At 34.8% G+C, this 16987-nt stretch overlaps 2 protein-coding genes across 2 annotated transcripts; both read left to right on the forward strand.

Moving 5' to 3' along the window:
- The first annotated feature begins 1812 nt into the window (after positions 1-1812).
- Positions 1813-4725, forward strand: LOC108980457 (protein ECERIFERUM 2-like). The gene is made up of 2 exons (XM_018951385.2): positions 1813-2310; positions 3554-4725. The coding sequence occupies exons 1-2, from the start codon at positions 1876-1878 to the stop codon at positions 4427-4429; spliced, it is 1311 nt and encodes a 436-aa protein (XP_018806930.2). The 5' UTR covers positions 1813-1875; the 3' UTR covers positions 4430-4725.
- A 4365-nt stretch (positions 4726-9090) lies between these two features.
- On the forward strand, positions 9091-16465 carry LOC109003915 (NADPH--cytochrome P450 reductase; the record flags this gene model as incomplete). The annotated part of the gene is made up of 18 exons (XM_018982256.2): positions 9091-9642; positions 10488-10547; positions 10656-10732; positions 10836-10893; positions 11007-11090; positions 11167-11203; positions 12758-12827; positions 12965-13159; positions 13242-13334; positions 14006-14231; positions 14332-14415; positions 14518-14669; positions 14764-14860; positions 15002-15151; positions 15234-15311; positions 15402-15524; positions 15613-15726; positions 15921-16465. Coding segments are annotated over 18 exons (2331 nt in total), but the record flags the coding sequence as incomplete, so codon positions are not given.
- Between the last annotated feature and the right edge of the window lie 522 nt (positions 16466-16987).

Consider the following 16987-nt stretch of genomic DNA (forward strand, 5'->3'; position numbering starts at 1 on the left):
ATTATATTTATTTATAAGATTATTTTTATATAATTTATTTCTATTTGTCTCCCTCAAGTAAGTATATCAACGCGCGTGAGAGAGACGGGGGGTTGGGTTTTGGGTTTGGAAGTTTGACAATCGCATCATGCGACGCTTTCAATCGACTTCGATCATATTAAATTTTGTTGGTTAACGGTCAATTTTTTGGTTTTAAGTTTATTAAATTTAATAATAAATAATGTTAGTTACAAATTTCAAATAAATAAGGTTTATATAAATCCGTTGTATATAACTAGTCAATTTGAAATTTATCCAAATCATTTATCTTTAGAGCCTATTTGGGTTGCGGTAGAAACCTCAAAAATTGTTTAAATAGCTTTAAAAATTCTTTAATAATTATATTGTTTATGTATTACATATTAAAATACATTTAATCCTACAAAACGTAATTCGAATTTAAAAAAAAAAATTGTCAATGAACAAAAGCACTTATGTAACTTTAAGATAATTACAATTTTTAAACTTTTAAAGATATGATCATAGTAATAGAGAAAATTAAAATAATCATCATTTATACCTCATAAAATATTTTTTTAATTTATTTACAAATAAACGTAACATGTTTAAAAGTGTTTTAAACATATGATTACCAAACAATAAATAACTTTTTAATAATATAACGGATTATTTAAATTATATAACCATCATAATTATAAGTTATATTTCTCCCCAATCTCAAACATGAACTGAATAATTAGTTGATGCTTTACCAAAAATAGAAAAAATTAGTTGATGAAGATGATTTTCAGCACCATTCCAAATACCGTATTTAACCGAGTTTACCGTTTATAAAGCTGTCATTAGAAAAGGGAAAAGTAGTGATCTTTCATGGAAAATATTTTATTTAAAATGATTTTGTCTAAAATAAGTATTTTTCTTGCAATAATTAAAAATAATGTACGACAAAAAAGGGCATATGTCATATGAGCATCAAATATAAATACAGAAAAAAAAAATACCTAACCAATACGTTCATTAAATGGTTCATGTTTGTTTTGTTACACTTATTAATCACGTCATTTATAAGTACTAATTGACATGACAATGTAAGAAGAAAAGTGCGCGGCTGTGGATCATGCACCATTTAATTTAGGCGTTGGCTTGGTTACAACATATGCGATAAGATTAAGAAAAAAAAAAAGAAATTGAAAGTTGTATATTTTTTTATTTTTATTTTTTTACTAATTAAGGATGCTAAAAAGAATACTTAAAAGGAAAAAAAAAATTAAATACACTATAAAGTAGTAAGTCTATCATTATCTTTAAAAAGATATCTGAATAGTAGGGAAATAATTAAATTAAATAAAAATAATTATAAGGTTAAATGAGGGTTAAAATATAATTTATTAATATTATTTTTTTTTATATTTAAAAAAATTAAATTATTTTTTATGTTTTGTTTAGAAGTTTTGAAAAGTTATAATGATTATAAAAAAATTGAAAATTAAAAATTAAAAAATATTTATATTTGAATGATGTTTGGATGTTAAAATGAGATGAGATGAAATATGATAGTTTGAAAGTTTTATGAAAGCAGAATAAGACAGTCTATAAAATATATGAGAAATAATATTTATAATTGTAAAGTATGCAATTATCATGCAATCTCTTTAAAATATATATATATGAAATACATATAAAAAGAAATTAAATTTTTAATAATATATCTCATTATTTTTAAAAACAACGTTTACATCGGCAAATATCGTTTGCCAAGTAAGAAATGTTTGCCAAGTAATAAATGTTTGCCAATAAAAGACACAAAGACACTCGTATCTATTATCTCGTCTTTTTATCTCCTGAATGGTCTAAAACTAAGCAACTTCCACAAACATGAAGACGGGTTCTGCAAACAACGAAAGCCTTCTGCTTTATAACGTTAAGCTGTCGTCTGTGGTGCCAGCGACCGTGACGGGCGAGATTAACAATGTTCATGAGCTGACAGACATGGACTTGGCCATGAAGCTCCATTACATTCAAGGGGTTTACTTCTTTCCGCGCGAAGCAGTCGAGGGTTTGACAATAGGTAAGCTAAAGGAACCCATGTTCAAATGTCTGGACCTCTACACCACCGTTTCAGGGAGGGTTCGGAGGTCGGAAACGGGCAGGCCATTCATCAAGTGCAACGACAGTGGCGTGCGGATAGTCGAAGCGGAGTGCGTCACGACCATCGAGGAATTCTTGGACATGAAGAAGGATCAGAGTTTTCTTGTTTATAATCAAGTTCTTGGTCCTGATCTCGCTTTCTCCCCTCTCGTCATCATGCAGGTACGTACTACATACATAGCAATTTCTTCCATCTCGGCGGACACACACACACACACACACACATGTGCGTGTGTTTGTCAATAATATCATGAGTTCATTATAAGGTAGAACTCTATATGGTATCAGCCAGCTATTGATCCTATGGCCTCTTCCTCTACGACCTCTGCTCCCTCCAACCCACAACACTTATCGATCCTTACCCTTCTTACTCCTCATTCCTTCATCACCGTTAAGCTTAATTATTCGGGATAAGTGCTAGTAGTATTACTCGTTTTAAAAAACACATGATGTTATTCCCTACTTCAAAGCTGGCACTCTCTAGTCTTTGGTTGTTGATTTTCCTTTTGGATATTAAAAATATCTTAGATTATTTGTAAATGGTAGTAAAAATAATAATAAATAATTTGTGAATTAATAATGAAATAATCTGAAAATATTTGATTGTAAAGTATTCATGTATTTATTATAGATAATCTGGTAGGTAAAATTGTTACAGACAATTATGTATACATGAGTTTGAAGTACACGATAGAATAATTTGAAGTGCGTACTGACAAGACAAATGAGTACAAATGTTATCTTGAGTTGCAGTATGATATATATGGTTTCAATTGAAGATGATCATGAGGTTACTGAGTCATAGAGTTATGTGACATTTCTGATCTCTACTCCCTAGCCACCCTTGTGTGGGGTTAAGGTTAGGTTTGGATGGATAGTTCAATTGAGATAAAATAAGATGTTTTGAATAGTAGTTGAATAAAATACTAATTAATATTCCGCAATGGTTGCCTTATCTACCCTTTGAGTGGTCGTGCACCTCAAAAGGAGGCTGACTTTTTTTATTATTATTTATTTTTTGTTAGTTATAATTATTGCTTGAGGGAGAGGGACGACTGATTAATTAATAAGCCACCAAAATCAGTTCCTCTTTGGAACGGTAGATCCTATGTAATGGCTTTATCGGCAGCCAATAAGGAGTTGACAGGTTACCTAAGCACATAGCGGTGCGTTACCGTCCATCATACCCGGGATCGAGTACTAACTGCATAACATAACTCCTACTTTTGATCGTGTGATCCTTTAATGATTCAACCTTTCCATCTGGTCCATATTCAGAGATGATTCCTTCTAATGGAATCTTCAATTTTCATGTTCCTTTGTTATTTCCTCTCCAGTTCTTTTTGCAAAAACTAGAAAGTTAGTAAGTGTTGAGTGCTTCTGTGTGTTAATGGCTTTCAAACAGTTCACTTGGTTCAAATGTGGAGGAATCTCATTGGGACTCAGTTGGGCCCATGTTCTTGGAGATGCATTCTCAGCCACATCCTTCGTCAACATGTGGGCCAAGATCTTGTCTGGTCAAATGCCACCCAAGTGTATGCAACCAGTAAATCTCGGGAAATCCAAATCCCCTCCTTCAGTTCTGGAGAATTTGGTTTCCACGAAAAGGGTGGACCCGCTGGGAGATCACTGGCTAATTGCCAACAACAGCAAAATGGAGACAAACTATTTCCAAATCACTGCAAAACAGCTTGAGCACTTGCTAGCAAATGTCTGTGCCGTGGATCAAGCAGCCAACATCTCGCGTTTCGAAGTTCTGTCTGCAATCATATGGAGATGTTTATCTGAAATCAGGGAAGATTGCGGCCCAAGAATTATTGCAGTTTGTACAAGTAGTTCTCGCAACAGGGAGAATGAATATCCAACTAATGGCATGGTGCTAAGCACAGTTGAAGCAGATTTCTCAGTGGCAAAAGCTGATATATCAGCAGTGGTAGAGTTAATAGCTGAGAAAAGAGTGGAATATGGCATGGGAATGACTGAAGAAATTGTGGAGAAAGAAAATGGGGAGGCAGATTATATAGCCTATGGAGCTAACTTAACGTTTGTAAATTTGGAAGAAGCTGAAATTTATGGATTGGAATTGAAGGGACAGAAACCTGTCTTTGTAAACTATGCCATCAATGGGGTTGGTGATGAAGGGGTTGTCTTGGTGCTTCCAGGAGCAGCAAAAGGCAAAGCTGAGAGTGGTGGCAGAGATGGAGTGACAGTGACCATGGTTTTGCCTGAAAATCAATTTCAGCTGCTAAGAAACAAGCTTGAAAGGGATTGGATGCAGTAACAGGACTCACCAGATTTCTGTGAGCAGAGAAATATCAATCTTTGGTGGTGTTCTGCTTCTGCTGTTTGCTTATTGATTCCATACCTGAATTGTTTCTAAGCTATATTTTCAATAAATCAAACAGATAGGTCTTGTATTTGGTACAAAGAACTCATGTGATGAGACTGGCACAGCCTTCCAATCCGAGGAGGTTGGTGTATATGTGATTTTAATCCTGCAAGCTCTGTTTCATTTCTCAAATAAAAATAAAACACAAAAGGATGATGCTCAAAGGCTTCTCCAATATCTTTACCATATCTTTCCAGTTTCCTTTTTTGCTGTATTCAAATTTAACTCGTGTTTCCCTGGTAGGAAATATATTTTTTCTTTCGAATATGAACGACGATTATGGGACAAATATAAAAATAAATGTTTTCACAGAATATGAAAAATTGGGACTATTCTTTTGAGGTAGTCTATAACTACAATCAGTGTACGGAAATCTACATCTACTCATCAGATTAAAGTTTTGGAATAAATAATGATTTTATATAATATCAGAATAAAGATTTTAAGTTCGAATTCTGACTCTACGTTTTATTCTATTTAATTAAATATATTAAATTCACTTATTGTTGAAGAGTTTGGTATGTAAACGGTGATTTCAGGTAAGGCTATCAAGTTTTATTTCTGTTCGTTTATTTCTTGTATTTATTTCCAATCTCTTGATACGAGAAGGGATTTTTTTTCAAAAGCACATAGGTGGACGCCGAAATCAGAGCAATGCAAAGCGTGGAAGCTTTTATAATAAGTATTGCATGCAGTGCAGGCATGTTCCACGTATGGGCGGAGCTTGATCTAATTACTCAAGGCCCAAATCTGAAGGAATACTAGCCCAGTTCGATATAAATTAGTGAATCCGATGGAGCCCGATTCAATATGAGAACACTGACGATGGCACTACGCAATATGATTACAATTGAAATTGGAAAATATTCAATGCAATTGAACTTTGAACAAATAATGGGACAACCAATATTTGACAAAGAGCCAAACATTGGAAGGAAGAATGTTCAATGCCATTGGCAACATCTTGACCAAGAGTGAGTTAGATATATAATTATGGGTAATGCTAGGGATCTCGCCGGGATCTTATTTGAGCATCCCGCTCTATTTGTTTTTTTATTTTTTTTATTTAGTGATTAAGAAAATGTTGTTTAATAATATTGTAGATTTTTTTTAAATATTCAAAAGTGTTAAAAAAATGATGTGAAAAAAAAACACTTTTAAATTTTTTTTTCACATTATTTTTAAACACTTTTAAATATTTTAGGAAAAAAAAAGAAAATTCACAATATTATTAAAAAATATTTTCTTAATCACCAAGTAAAAAAGAAACTTAAAAAAAAAAATTGGAGCGGGATCCACCAGTAGGATTTCTATTATTTTCCTATAATTATAGGCTAAGAAAGAGTTTGAATAGTAAGATAAGATGATTTTAGATGAGTTACATAAAATATTGATAGATTTTTTTTAATATTATTATTATTTTTGAATTTGAAAAAGTTAAATTATCTTTTATATTTTGTGTGAAAATTTAAAAAAATTATAATGATAAAATGAGATGAGATGAAACTATATCTATATATAAACAGAACCTAAAGATCTCGATAGACTATTGAAAGCGCTCGACATACAAATCCAAAGCCGCCATACTCTTCCTTGTAGATTAAACACTCGATTACAGGACTTCATTGCTTTTGTCATCTTTGCCCTTATATGTAATCGATATGTTTGAATATTGAAATGAGTTGAGTTGTGAATAATAATATTTTATGGATCCATTAAGATGAGTTTTAACTTTTTTTAGGTTGAATTGTGTTTAATTTTTTAGATTAAAATGTATGAAATAGATTGAGAGAAGTTTAATATTTTATAAAAAATAAATAAATAAAATTAAAATAAATTTAATTTAATTAATTCAATAACAAAACATAGAACTGACCTTTGGCGTACAAAGACTTGCGAAATCTATGACCTTTGGCGTACAAAGATGAAAGACTTGAGAAGTAGTTGAAACTTGAACGCGTGATGATAAAATAAGACTAGGAGATGTTTGGATTCGAAGATGAATTGAGATGACTTGAGATGAGCTGAGATGAGTTGAGATGGATTGTGAATAGTAATGAGATGAGTTGTGAATAGTAGTGAGATTTGTGAGTTAAAGTTGCTGAATAGTAATGAATAGTAGTGAGATGAGTTGAGATGAGCTGAGATGACTTGCGAATCCAAACAAGCCCTAAACTTGTGCTAATGAGCTCTTATCAGGACTCACTTTTTTTTTTTGAGCTTTAACTGGGAAGTGTCAACTTCACTCCAATTACAAAAACAGGACTCACACTTAACAGCATTGCAAAAGTGGAAAGGAAAGAGTCTCTTGTCAAGAATCCATCTAAAATACCCCCATCCGAATCCTTCCGAAAACGTCAACATTCAAAAGCCCAACAGAAATAAAAAACATTGTACGAAAAAATGGGGACAACAAAAACAACGTAGAGCTCATTTAAATAATGAAATTAGATGAGATAAAAGAATCTTAGATGAGTTGAATAAAATATTATTTTTTAATATTATTATTATTTTAAAATTTAAAAAAATTAAATTATTTATTATATTTTATATAAATACTTAAAAAATTATAATAATGAGATGTTATGAGATGATGTAAGATAGTTTATGAATCCAAACGAGCCCTTAAACATCAATTGGATGCAAAGTTAATGATATTTGAAAACTAGGGCTGGAAATCAATTCTATAGCACCCGCACCGATAGTTTTTGAAGACGGTGGGCCAAGTGAAATCGGCCGATAGGAAGAGAGAGAACCGGCCAGAATTTTACGGTCGATACCAATTGGTTCAACGGTTGGTCCATCATTAACCCATCTCTAAATTCACATCATAAATTCATAAATTCAAAACAAATAAATCAAAATTCATAACAAATTCAAAAATTCACAACAAATCAACTCGAAATTCATAACAAAATTACAAACTCATAACAAAACGTAAGAGAGATGAACAAGAGAGATAAGAGGACAACAAAAGAGGTGACTCATCAATTGTGAATGATAGAGAACTCGAAAAGACATTTCAAATATGAGAGATGAGATAGCTCGAATAGGTGAGGGATATGCTAAGCGTCGTGAAAGAGAAGAGAAGGGGAGGGCTACAATGCAGGGTGAGAGAGGAGAGATAATAAAGAAATATGACTGGAATAAAGAATGAGGAGATGGGTCATTAAACTCTAGATCTAAACGACGACATTTAGTGTATTAAATTAAACGACATCATTTCACTTATAGTTTTTTTCTATACGTTACGTGTAAGACGATGCTATTTAAATCACTTAAGTGAAACAACGTCGTTTTACTTAAGTAATTATATATATATATATATATTATATTGACCGATTCAGTGGTTCGAATATGATTCAGACTGGGACCGAACTAGCCAATGTCGATTTATTATAATTTCTACCGCCGATCGATTAGTTCTCCATTAGTTCCAGCCGATTATTGACTCCAGTAGTCATTTCCCTAGCGACAGTTAATCCCGTCAGTTCCTATAAATCCCTAATATTTGTTGTTTATTTTTTTATTTTTTATTTATAGAAGGGGTGTGAGGGGTTTCGAACCCAAGTTTTCAATTTGGAAAATCAGGGCCATATACTATCAGACCACCAAGCTCTTGGAAAATCTGATATATTTTTAGTATTTGATATTATCTCTAAAATATTATTACCCATCATATTTGTAAGAATTTTACTACTCATAATTCACACATATCATACATATATTTATTTTTAAAAATTTTTAAAAATTTTTAATTTTAATTTTTAAATTAATTAAATTATTTTACTCGACATCTATATAATATATTTAATAAAAAAATAAATAACACATTCTTAATAAGAGCATTCTCATTGGATTAGCTAAAAGCTAAATCCAATGAGAATTTAACTATTAGGTCATAAAATTATTCACATTGAATTAGCTATATTCCACAGTAAAGTCAAAATTAATTTCTAAATTTGGAACACACTATTCATTCATCAAATAACTTTTATATTATTTCTTTATCTCTCATTTTAATATTAATTATTTCTCTCTCCATTTTAAATGATAATTGAAAAAATATAATTAGAATACAATTACTAATTAATATATAATATTATGAATAGTAAAATATGATAAAATAAAATAAATTCATAATTAAAAAAATTAAAAAATTTTTAAAATTTTTAATTATTCATTACTATATAATGAATAAATAGATAATTTAATGTGGAGATTTGATGTAAATAGTCAAAGTTAAATTTATCTTATATTATTTTATTGTCATATAATGAAAAAATAGTTATTCTAATATAAAAATTTATGTGAATGTAATAGCTAAATGTTAAATTTATTTTATATTTATAAAAAATATACTTTAATTTTAATTAATTCAACGAGAGTGTTATAAGAGAATAAAAAAAAAAAAAAAAACAAATTGTAGCGTGTGGGATGAGTATTTGTATTTGTAAACGACACGCGTCTCGAACTTCGCGCAGAACAGAAGGAACCTTGCCAACACAAAACAGGATCGTCCGGCGAAGATACCCATAAAACATAAAAAGTGACCAGAATATTTGGTCAAGACTCGGGGACCCACCTTTCCGCCTCCACGCCGTTCCCAGACCCAGTTTGCGTATTCGTCAGTCTCGCTTGATTACCGACATACACCATCTTCTAGGGCTACCCCATCTCTCTGTAAAAGAACATCGTTTATAAAAAAAAAAGGAAATTTACACCTTCTTTCTCCCTGGTCGGAGAAAAAGCGTACCAGTGTACAGCATTTTTTTTTTTTTTTTGGGGGGGGGCGCTCGAGATTTCGGTTGAAGATGGCGGATTCGGTATTGTTACGGATGTTGGAGTCGGCGCTGGGGATTTCCCTGGGCGGCTCGGTATCGGACTCGGTGGTGGTCATCCTGACTACGTCTGTGGCGGTGATAATCGGGCTGTTGGTGTTGATGTGGAGGAGATCGTGGGATCGGAGTGGTACCAGGGAGGTGAAGCCGGTGGTGGTGCCCAAGTTTTCGGCCGAGGACGACGAGGTCGAGGCAGACTCCGGGAAGACTAAGGTTGCCGTTTTCTTCGGTACTCAGACTGGCACTGCGGAGGGCTTCGCTAAGGTCAACTTGTTCTCCTTTTGGCAAATTGAAGTTTGTTTATAGTATGTTTTTATGTATTTTTTTTTTTTTTTGACAAGTATGTGTTTTTATGTATTTGAGTGCTTTAGGGTGGTTGTGGTGTTAAAGCTGATGATTTGGACTGAAAATCATTCTTTAATTTTCTTTAATCTGTTAATTAGTTTCACGTATATATAATTAATTAATTTGGCTGACGTGGCTGATGCTAATTCATTATCGTTGGGATTGTCAAATGATTGCCTCCGCGAAGTTCCACTATGTTTAAAATACGGTCAATGGAGGGACCCAAGACTACGGGTTTACTAGGCATTCTTGCATCTAGAAGAAAATTGTGCCATCGTGTATGCTCCCAACTCCGAAGCTGAGTGCGGAACTAGTTGGTCTTTTATTGGTTTGAACCCTCTTGAGGAATATCGGGATTGTTGATAAGCTTAGCTTCTATCAACCTCTTTTTTACTTTTCAGACGACTTGATTGAGCTGTGACCTTGCCAATAGTTTCTGTAGAATTGGAGCGGCTTGTCGTGCCAAGTTTCAGGTGTGGTTGCCAGACTAGTGGTATTCCGACTTCCCATCACAAGGACGTGAAAGGATTAATGTTCATTCTAGAACTGGCAACCAGTATTTGTGGCATTCACTATGACATATTGTTTGGCTTACTAATAGTTACACACTTATGTCATGCGTTTGAACTCTCAGAGTTGGTAAAAAATAAGTTAATTTTCATCTCTTTCTGCACCACGAGCAGTTTCCTTGATTTTTATCCATGGTTTTGGACTTCATTTCCCCCCTTCATTTTAGGCTTTAATGTTAGCATTTTTAATTATAGGCTTTAGCTGAAGAAATCAAGGCAAGATATGATAAAGCAGCCGTCAAAGTTGTTGACCTGGTATGTGGGACTCGAATTGTTGCATGGCATGCATCATGGCCAGGGTAATTGCTTCTTTGACAGGAGGAATTTACTATTCATGATGCTTATAGATTATGGTTAAAATAGGACGATTATGCTGCGGATGATGATCAATATGAAGAAAAGCTGAAGAAAGAGACTTTGGCCTTTTTCATGCTGGCCACGTAAGATAGACTTTAACTTGTACTGTCATTATGTTAAATTTGAAATGCTTATTGCTTTTCGGGAAGTGTGGTGTATCCAATACATTTGATGCTGACATTGTAGTTATGGAGATGGGGAGCCAACTGATAATGCTGCTAGATTTTGCAAATGGTTTACTGAGGTTGGTAGCTTTACTACAAATCCACAATGAATCCAAATTCTGAAGTCACATTGTTGTGGAATTTCCAATTTCATTTTTGGCTGTTGTACTGAAATGTCTTGGTTTTATCTCAGTGTAAAGATAGGGCCCCATGGCTTCAACAACTCAGATACGGTGTTTTTGGCTTGGGTAACCGGCAATATGAACATTTCAATAAGGTAAATTAGTAAGCTTTGCATGATCATCCTTATCATAACACAATCGTGACATTTGATGGCACCCTTTGTGGAGCAGATTGGGAAGGTGGTTGATGAACAACTTAGCGAACAAGGTAGATATTTTCAGCATATGCATGTTGTCATGGCCTTACTGAATGAAAATAATTTTCATAGTGTTCCCTGTGCATCTTTGTATCTATATTGGCACTTGGAAGTGTAACTGAATTCTTCAATATTGACATTCACTTTCATGAGAAGCATCTTGTGCTCATCCTCTTATCCTGTAAATGTTTATGACTTCCTCTCGCCCTCTCAAACTAACACTTTCTATCCTGCTATTCTGGGCTACAATAAAAGTACCAAGAATTTTGTAGTACTTAAACTGAGTGAAAACTTGCATAATTGCTGTAGGTTTGTACGATAAGCAGTTACAGTACATGTTTTTGGAATATTGCATTATTTAATTCTGTTAGCAGGTCTATCTTTGATAATGACTTGTTTATGTGACATATTGTGAACCTTCAGCTGGGATGCATAGTGAATGCTTATAGTGATGTAGAGGTTATGCTTTTTTTCTTCTTCTTCTTTTCTTTTTTTTTTATAAGTAAAAATATTGTATATATCAAAAGGAGAAACCAAGTACACTGAATGTATACAAGAAAACACCTTGTCCAAAATGACCCAACAAGCCCCTAATGACCCAAAAAGCCCATAAAAAAACCAACCCAAAGACATTAGACCCGACCCCAATCCTTGTTTCCCGTAGAACTTCTTCTTTTCTTTTTAAATTAATTTTCAGATAGACTGATACTTTAATTCTGGGTTGATGAATTCATGGAGTGAAGGGAGACACTGTCTGCCTTTTTGAACCTGCACTGCTGCCAAATTGTCTTACACGATGTTTTAGGTTTATTAAACCCCATTCAACAATTTTATTTAATTAATTAATTAATTTTTTTAATGTCGGGAAACCTCTCCAAGGCAGGGCCCTTCGGACCTACCATTGCAAAGTAAACCTCAGTCTCGTGGACCGCACCCTCGGAAGTTTCCGTACACGGAACTGGTTAAATTGCTAGCTTTTCACTAGGGGGTGTGGCCCCAAAGGATTGTTTGCACCTATGAGGTGTTGAACCTTGGACCTTGAAGTGAGTGATACCCCAAGACCAAGGCCTTCACCACTTGGGCCAGCCCCTTGGGGTTCATTCAACCAAATTTGTGATGCCAACATTGTAGCTTCAGAGTTTGGAGGTTTCTTCTGGCCAGACGATACAGGGCAAGCCCATCTTGTTGTTTACATATCGATTTGGGTTGCTGGATAACTGTCATTGATTTATTATCATCCCTATAAGTTCTGGCTGAACTCTATAACCAAAATTGATATCCAAGTCTTTCTGTCATTGGTCTCCTTAACTTCTGAGATTGTGCATTTAATTGACTCAGTGGTAGTAGTTGTATATTCACAGCATCCTTGATTTCTTCTGGTTTCATATTTAAACTTCTTTTAAAATGTGGCTTTGGTGTATTCCAAATATATAAACTAGTAACTCTTCATTGTGTAAAAGCATAGTTGTACACTTTTTGGTTTGCCCTCATGCTGTCATGCCTGCAAGTTTGTTTTTGCCGTCTATCTAAATTTTGTTGAACATGTATCTATGTTGTTGATGCAGGTGCTAAGCGTCTTATTGCAGTTGGTTTAGGTGATGATGATCAATGTATTGAGGATGATTTTACTGCTTGGTATACTTTGTAGTCTTTCTAAATCACTTGCTTCATCTATTTTAACTGATTTCTACTGATAGTTTTGGGAAGATGGGGCTTTATCATGCATTATGACTTCAGTTTTCTGCTTTAATGAGTTGGTGGTTCTTTTCTAGGAGGGAACAATTGTGGCCTGAGTTAGATCAGTTGCTCCGAGATGTAGATGATGCAAATACTGTATCTACTCCATACACAGCTGTTATTCCTGAATATAGAGTAGTGATTCATGATCCTATTGTTACATCCTGTGTTGATAGTTACTTAAACATGGCAAATGGGACTGCGTCATTTGATATACACCATCCTTGCAGGTGCTTTGCGATGTGCGTGTGCTTGGTTACATCACTGCTATTGTTGTTTACTTAACTTGGTTTTGATTTCTTTTGCCTGAAGAGTCAATGTTGCCGTTCAAAAAGAGCTTCACAAACCTGAATCCGATCGATCCTGCATACATCTGGAGTTTGATATTTCGGGGACTGGTATTATGTAAGTTCATGTGTATATAGTACTTCTATTTACAGATTCAGATCCTTGGCGATAGGTTTAAGTTGATGATTTCGTTGTCAAGTATAAATTATGCATTCATTCATCAGTTTATGCCTGAAATTTACCCCTTCTCCCTGCCAAAAAAAATTGATTCAAGCGTCTTAAGTATTTTACTTTTTTTATCATCCCACCAATGATACAATTTGACAAGCAATAAATTTATCACTCAGCCAATTGGAATCATAAGATATTTTATTTGTTATATATAGCTCTCATAATTCTGCTAATGTTTTATTCAAGTGTCCTTGAAAATATAGGTAAGAAATGAAAACCTAGAATCTTATACCATACCTTAGAATTGGAGTGGTAATGTCCTGGCCTTTCCCTTTCATACCATAATTTATAAGACAATAGCCCTTTTGTTGGAGAAGCCTTAGCCAGAAAAGTGCGTAGTTATGGAGGCAAGGATTTGACTGTTGGCTTAGTTGATTGAAATGTTTGTCTTAGGTTTCTTGGCTAAGGTAGCATTGTTTTTTCCCCCCCAAAATGCCTTCTGAATATAGTCTTCCACGAAGTCTTATTTTAGATGTGCTCCTCTCCCTTCTCTTGCCCCCTAATGTTAAATGATTTGTGGATACTGGTGGATTATCACTTCGATTTTTTTTCCTCAGGTATGAAACTGGCGACCATGTAGGTGTTTATGCTGATAATTGTGATGAAGCTGTTGAAGAAGCTGGAAAATTGTTGGGTCAACCTCTAGATTTGCTGTTCTCTATTTATGCTGATAATGATGATGGCACACCCCTTGGAAGCACATTGCCGCCTCCTTTCCCCGGTCCTTGCACACTCCGGACTGCATTGGCACGTTACACAGATCTATTAAGTCCTCCTCGGAAGGTTACAATTTCACATTTGCCTTGTTATGCCCCTTCTTTCTATTCTTGTTTTGTTACTTAACTTGTTGGTTTTACTGGTTCCTAATTGTTTGTACTTCCAGGCTGCTCTAATTGCTTTGGCTGCCCATGCTGTTGACCCTAGTGAAGCAGAGAGACTTAAGTTTTTGTCATCCCCTCAGGGGAAGGTTATCAAATAAGTTTTTTTTCCTGTTGTTCTTTTTGTTCTTGTCTCCTATCTTTCTTATGTTGTATTCTTGTCAATGCTTAACATGCTTTTTAATTTCCAGGATGACTATTCCAAATGGGTTGTTGGAAGTCAGAGAAGTCTCCTGGAGGTAATGGCTGAGTTCCCATCAGCAAAGCCTCCTCTTGGTGTTTTTTTGGCAGCAATAGCGCCTCACTTGCAGCCCCGTTACTATTCAATCTCATCCTCTCCTAGGTATATTAGTCTTCCCACTTATGATACTCCAAGGCTGGTTTATAACTTAACATGGAGCTTCAATTAACAATATTGCTTCCCATTATTGGTCCAGATTTATGTCCCATCGAGTTCATGTGACCTGTGCTTTAGTTTACGGTCCAACTCCCACTGGCAGAATTCATAAAGGAGTGTGTTCAACCTGGATGAAGGTGATAATTAGCTGTGAATACCCGTCATATGGCTCTTTCTTCTGTGCTCCCTGATACTGTGCTAATTGTATAACATGCATCATGTCTAGTAGCACAACTTAGGTTTAAATATTTAACATCTATCATCTTGGATGAGAACAGAATGCAATACCTCTGGAGAAGAGCCATGGCTGTAGCTGGGCTCCTATTTTTATTCGACAATCTAATTTCAAGTTACCAGCTGATCATTCACTTCCTGTTATCATGGTGGGACCTGGTACTGGCTTGGCACCTTTCAGAGGATTTCTACAGGTCTGGAATAACTTTATGAATTGTAGGGTTTCTTTTGTGGTGCATGCAAAGAGGAAGTTTAAATAGAAGATTGTTTGCCCAGGAAAGAGCAGCCCTTAAAGAGGCAGGTGTGCAACTTGGCCCTGGATTACTCTTCTTTGGATGCAGAAACCGCCGGATGGTAATGATTGCTGCTATGTGAACCCTCGAGTCCTTTAATGTTTGAGAAAGAGGAGCATTGTATGATTTCCTAATCAATCAATGTTGGCAGGATTTCATTTACGAGGACGAGCTAAATAATTTTGTGGAACAAGGTGTGCTGTCAGAGCTGATTGTTGCATTTTCGAGGGAGGGGCCAGAGAAGGAGTATGTTCAACATAAGTTGATGGACAAAGTAAGTAGTGTACGGGAGCAAGCAGAGGTTACTGTTTGTTAGATAAGCATACTATTACCGATCGCATCAACAATTTTTTTCATTACAGGCTGCGTACGTATGGAGCTTAATTTCTGAGGGGGGGTATTTCTATGTTTGTGGTGATGCCAAGGGTATGGCCCGCGATGTTCATCGGACTTTGCATACAATTGTCCAACAGCAAGTAAGTTCTCTCTCTCTCTCTCTCTCTCTCTCTCACACACACACACACACACACGCAAGGTTTACACTTGCGCGTAAACTCTCAAAAAACAAGTCACACCAATCTCACTTATTTTTATAAGTGATATTAATGTCATGGCTCGTATTCTGTTGGAGGAATCATGTTACAAAATCTTTTTCTGATGAATGTTTCAGGAAAATGTGGATTCATCGAAGGCAGAGGCTATAGTGAAGAAACTCCAAATGGATGGACGATACCTCAGAGATGTATGGTGACAGTTCCACTTTGGTGCCGAATGTAGAAGTCAATTTATTCATCTCCAAGTCCAAGTCTCTTTGATTGGCAAGTTCCTGCCCTCCTGGAGTTTTTATGTAGCAGCAGATTGGGACAAAGGTGATGGAAACTAAAACCTGGTTTCCTACAACCCCATCAAAGAAAATAGGGGCCACATTTATTGTTAGGAACAGCAGCATAGTAGCTCAATGACAAAGATTCCAGGAACAGAATACTCCACAGGTGATTATTAGGTGGTGTTGGGATTGTGTTGCATGAATAATTGTAATAGTCAATGCTGTTATAGCATATAATAAAGCAGAACTCTGAACATTTGATTCAGACAGATCGATTCACCCAAAATGTGTGGGGTTGCGATCTGTATGATTTAGTAGTGAAATGGTTCTGCTGGTTGAACTTATAGACAGAATATTTGTGTTCCTTACCATTGCTGCCGTTTGGCTTAGCCTAAAACCAATCTTTCTACAACTGAAAGGACCAAAAACAAGGGCAAGAAATTCAAAGAATGTTACATAATACATTGTTCCGTACTTTGGTATTTTGAGAGAAGCAAGATCATGTTGTTTGGCGTTGCAAGGACTTTCCAAAGGGGAGGATCGAAACTGAAACAAACATGGCTATATATACTCATTCTTTAACGAGCCATATACCATTGGAAAAAGAATTTCCTAAGCATCCAAGTTTTTCACCCAGGAAATACTTGGGGATGCAAACCACCAAGCAAATAAAAACGACTTCTTATTTGTCGTCGTATAGTGTACTTTTTCTTTTTGAAGTGTTACAATCGTAAAATAATATTACAAAAGTAAGTATACAAGTTGATATAATCATATTATTTTATAAATTTATTTTTGAAAGATTTTTTTATTGCTATCAGATTTGTCGTGCCTGTACTCTTTTTTTTTTTAAAAATTTTTTTTTTTTTAAGAACGTATGCCCTTATTCCTATACGACTTACTGTATAAAT

The sequence above is a fragment of the Juglans regia genome, chromosome 11 (genome assembly GCF_001411555.2).
Source record: "Juglans regia cultivar Chandler chromosome 11, Walnut 2.0, whole genome shotgun sequence".
NCBI lineage: Eukaryota > Viridiplantae > Streptophyta > Magnoliopsida > Fagales > Juglandaceae > Juglans > Juglans regia.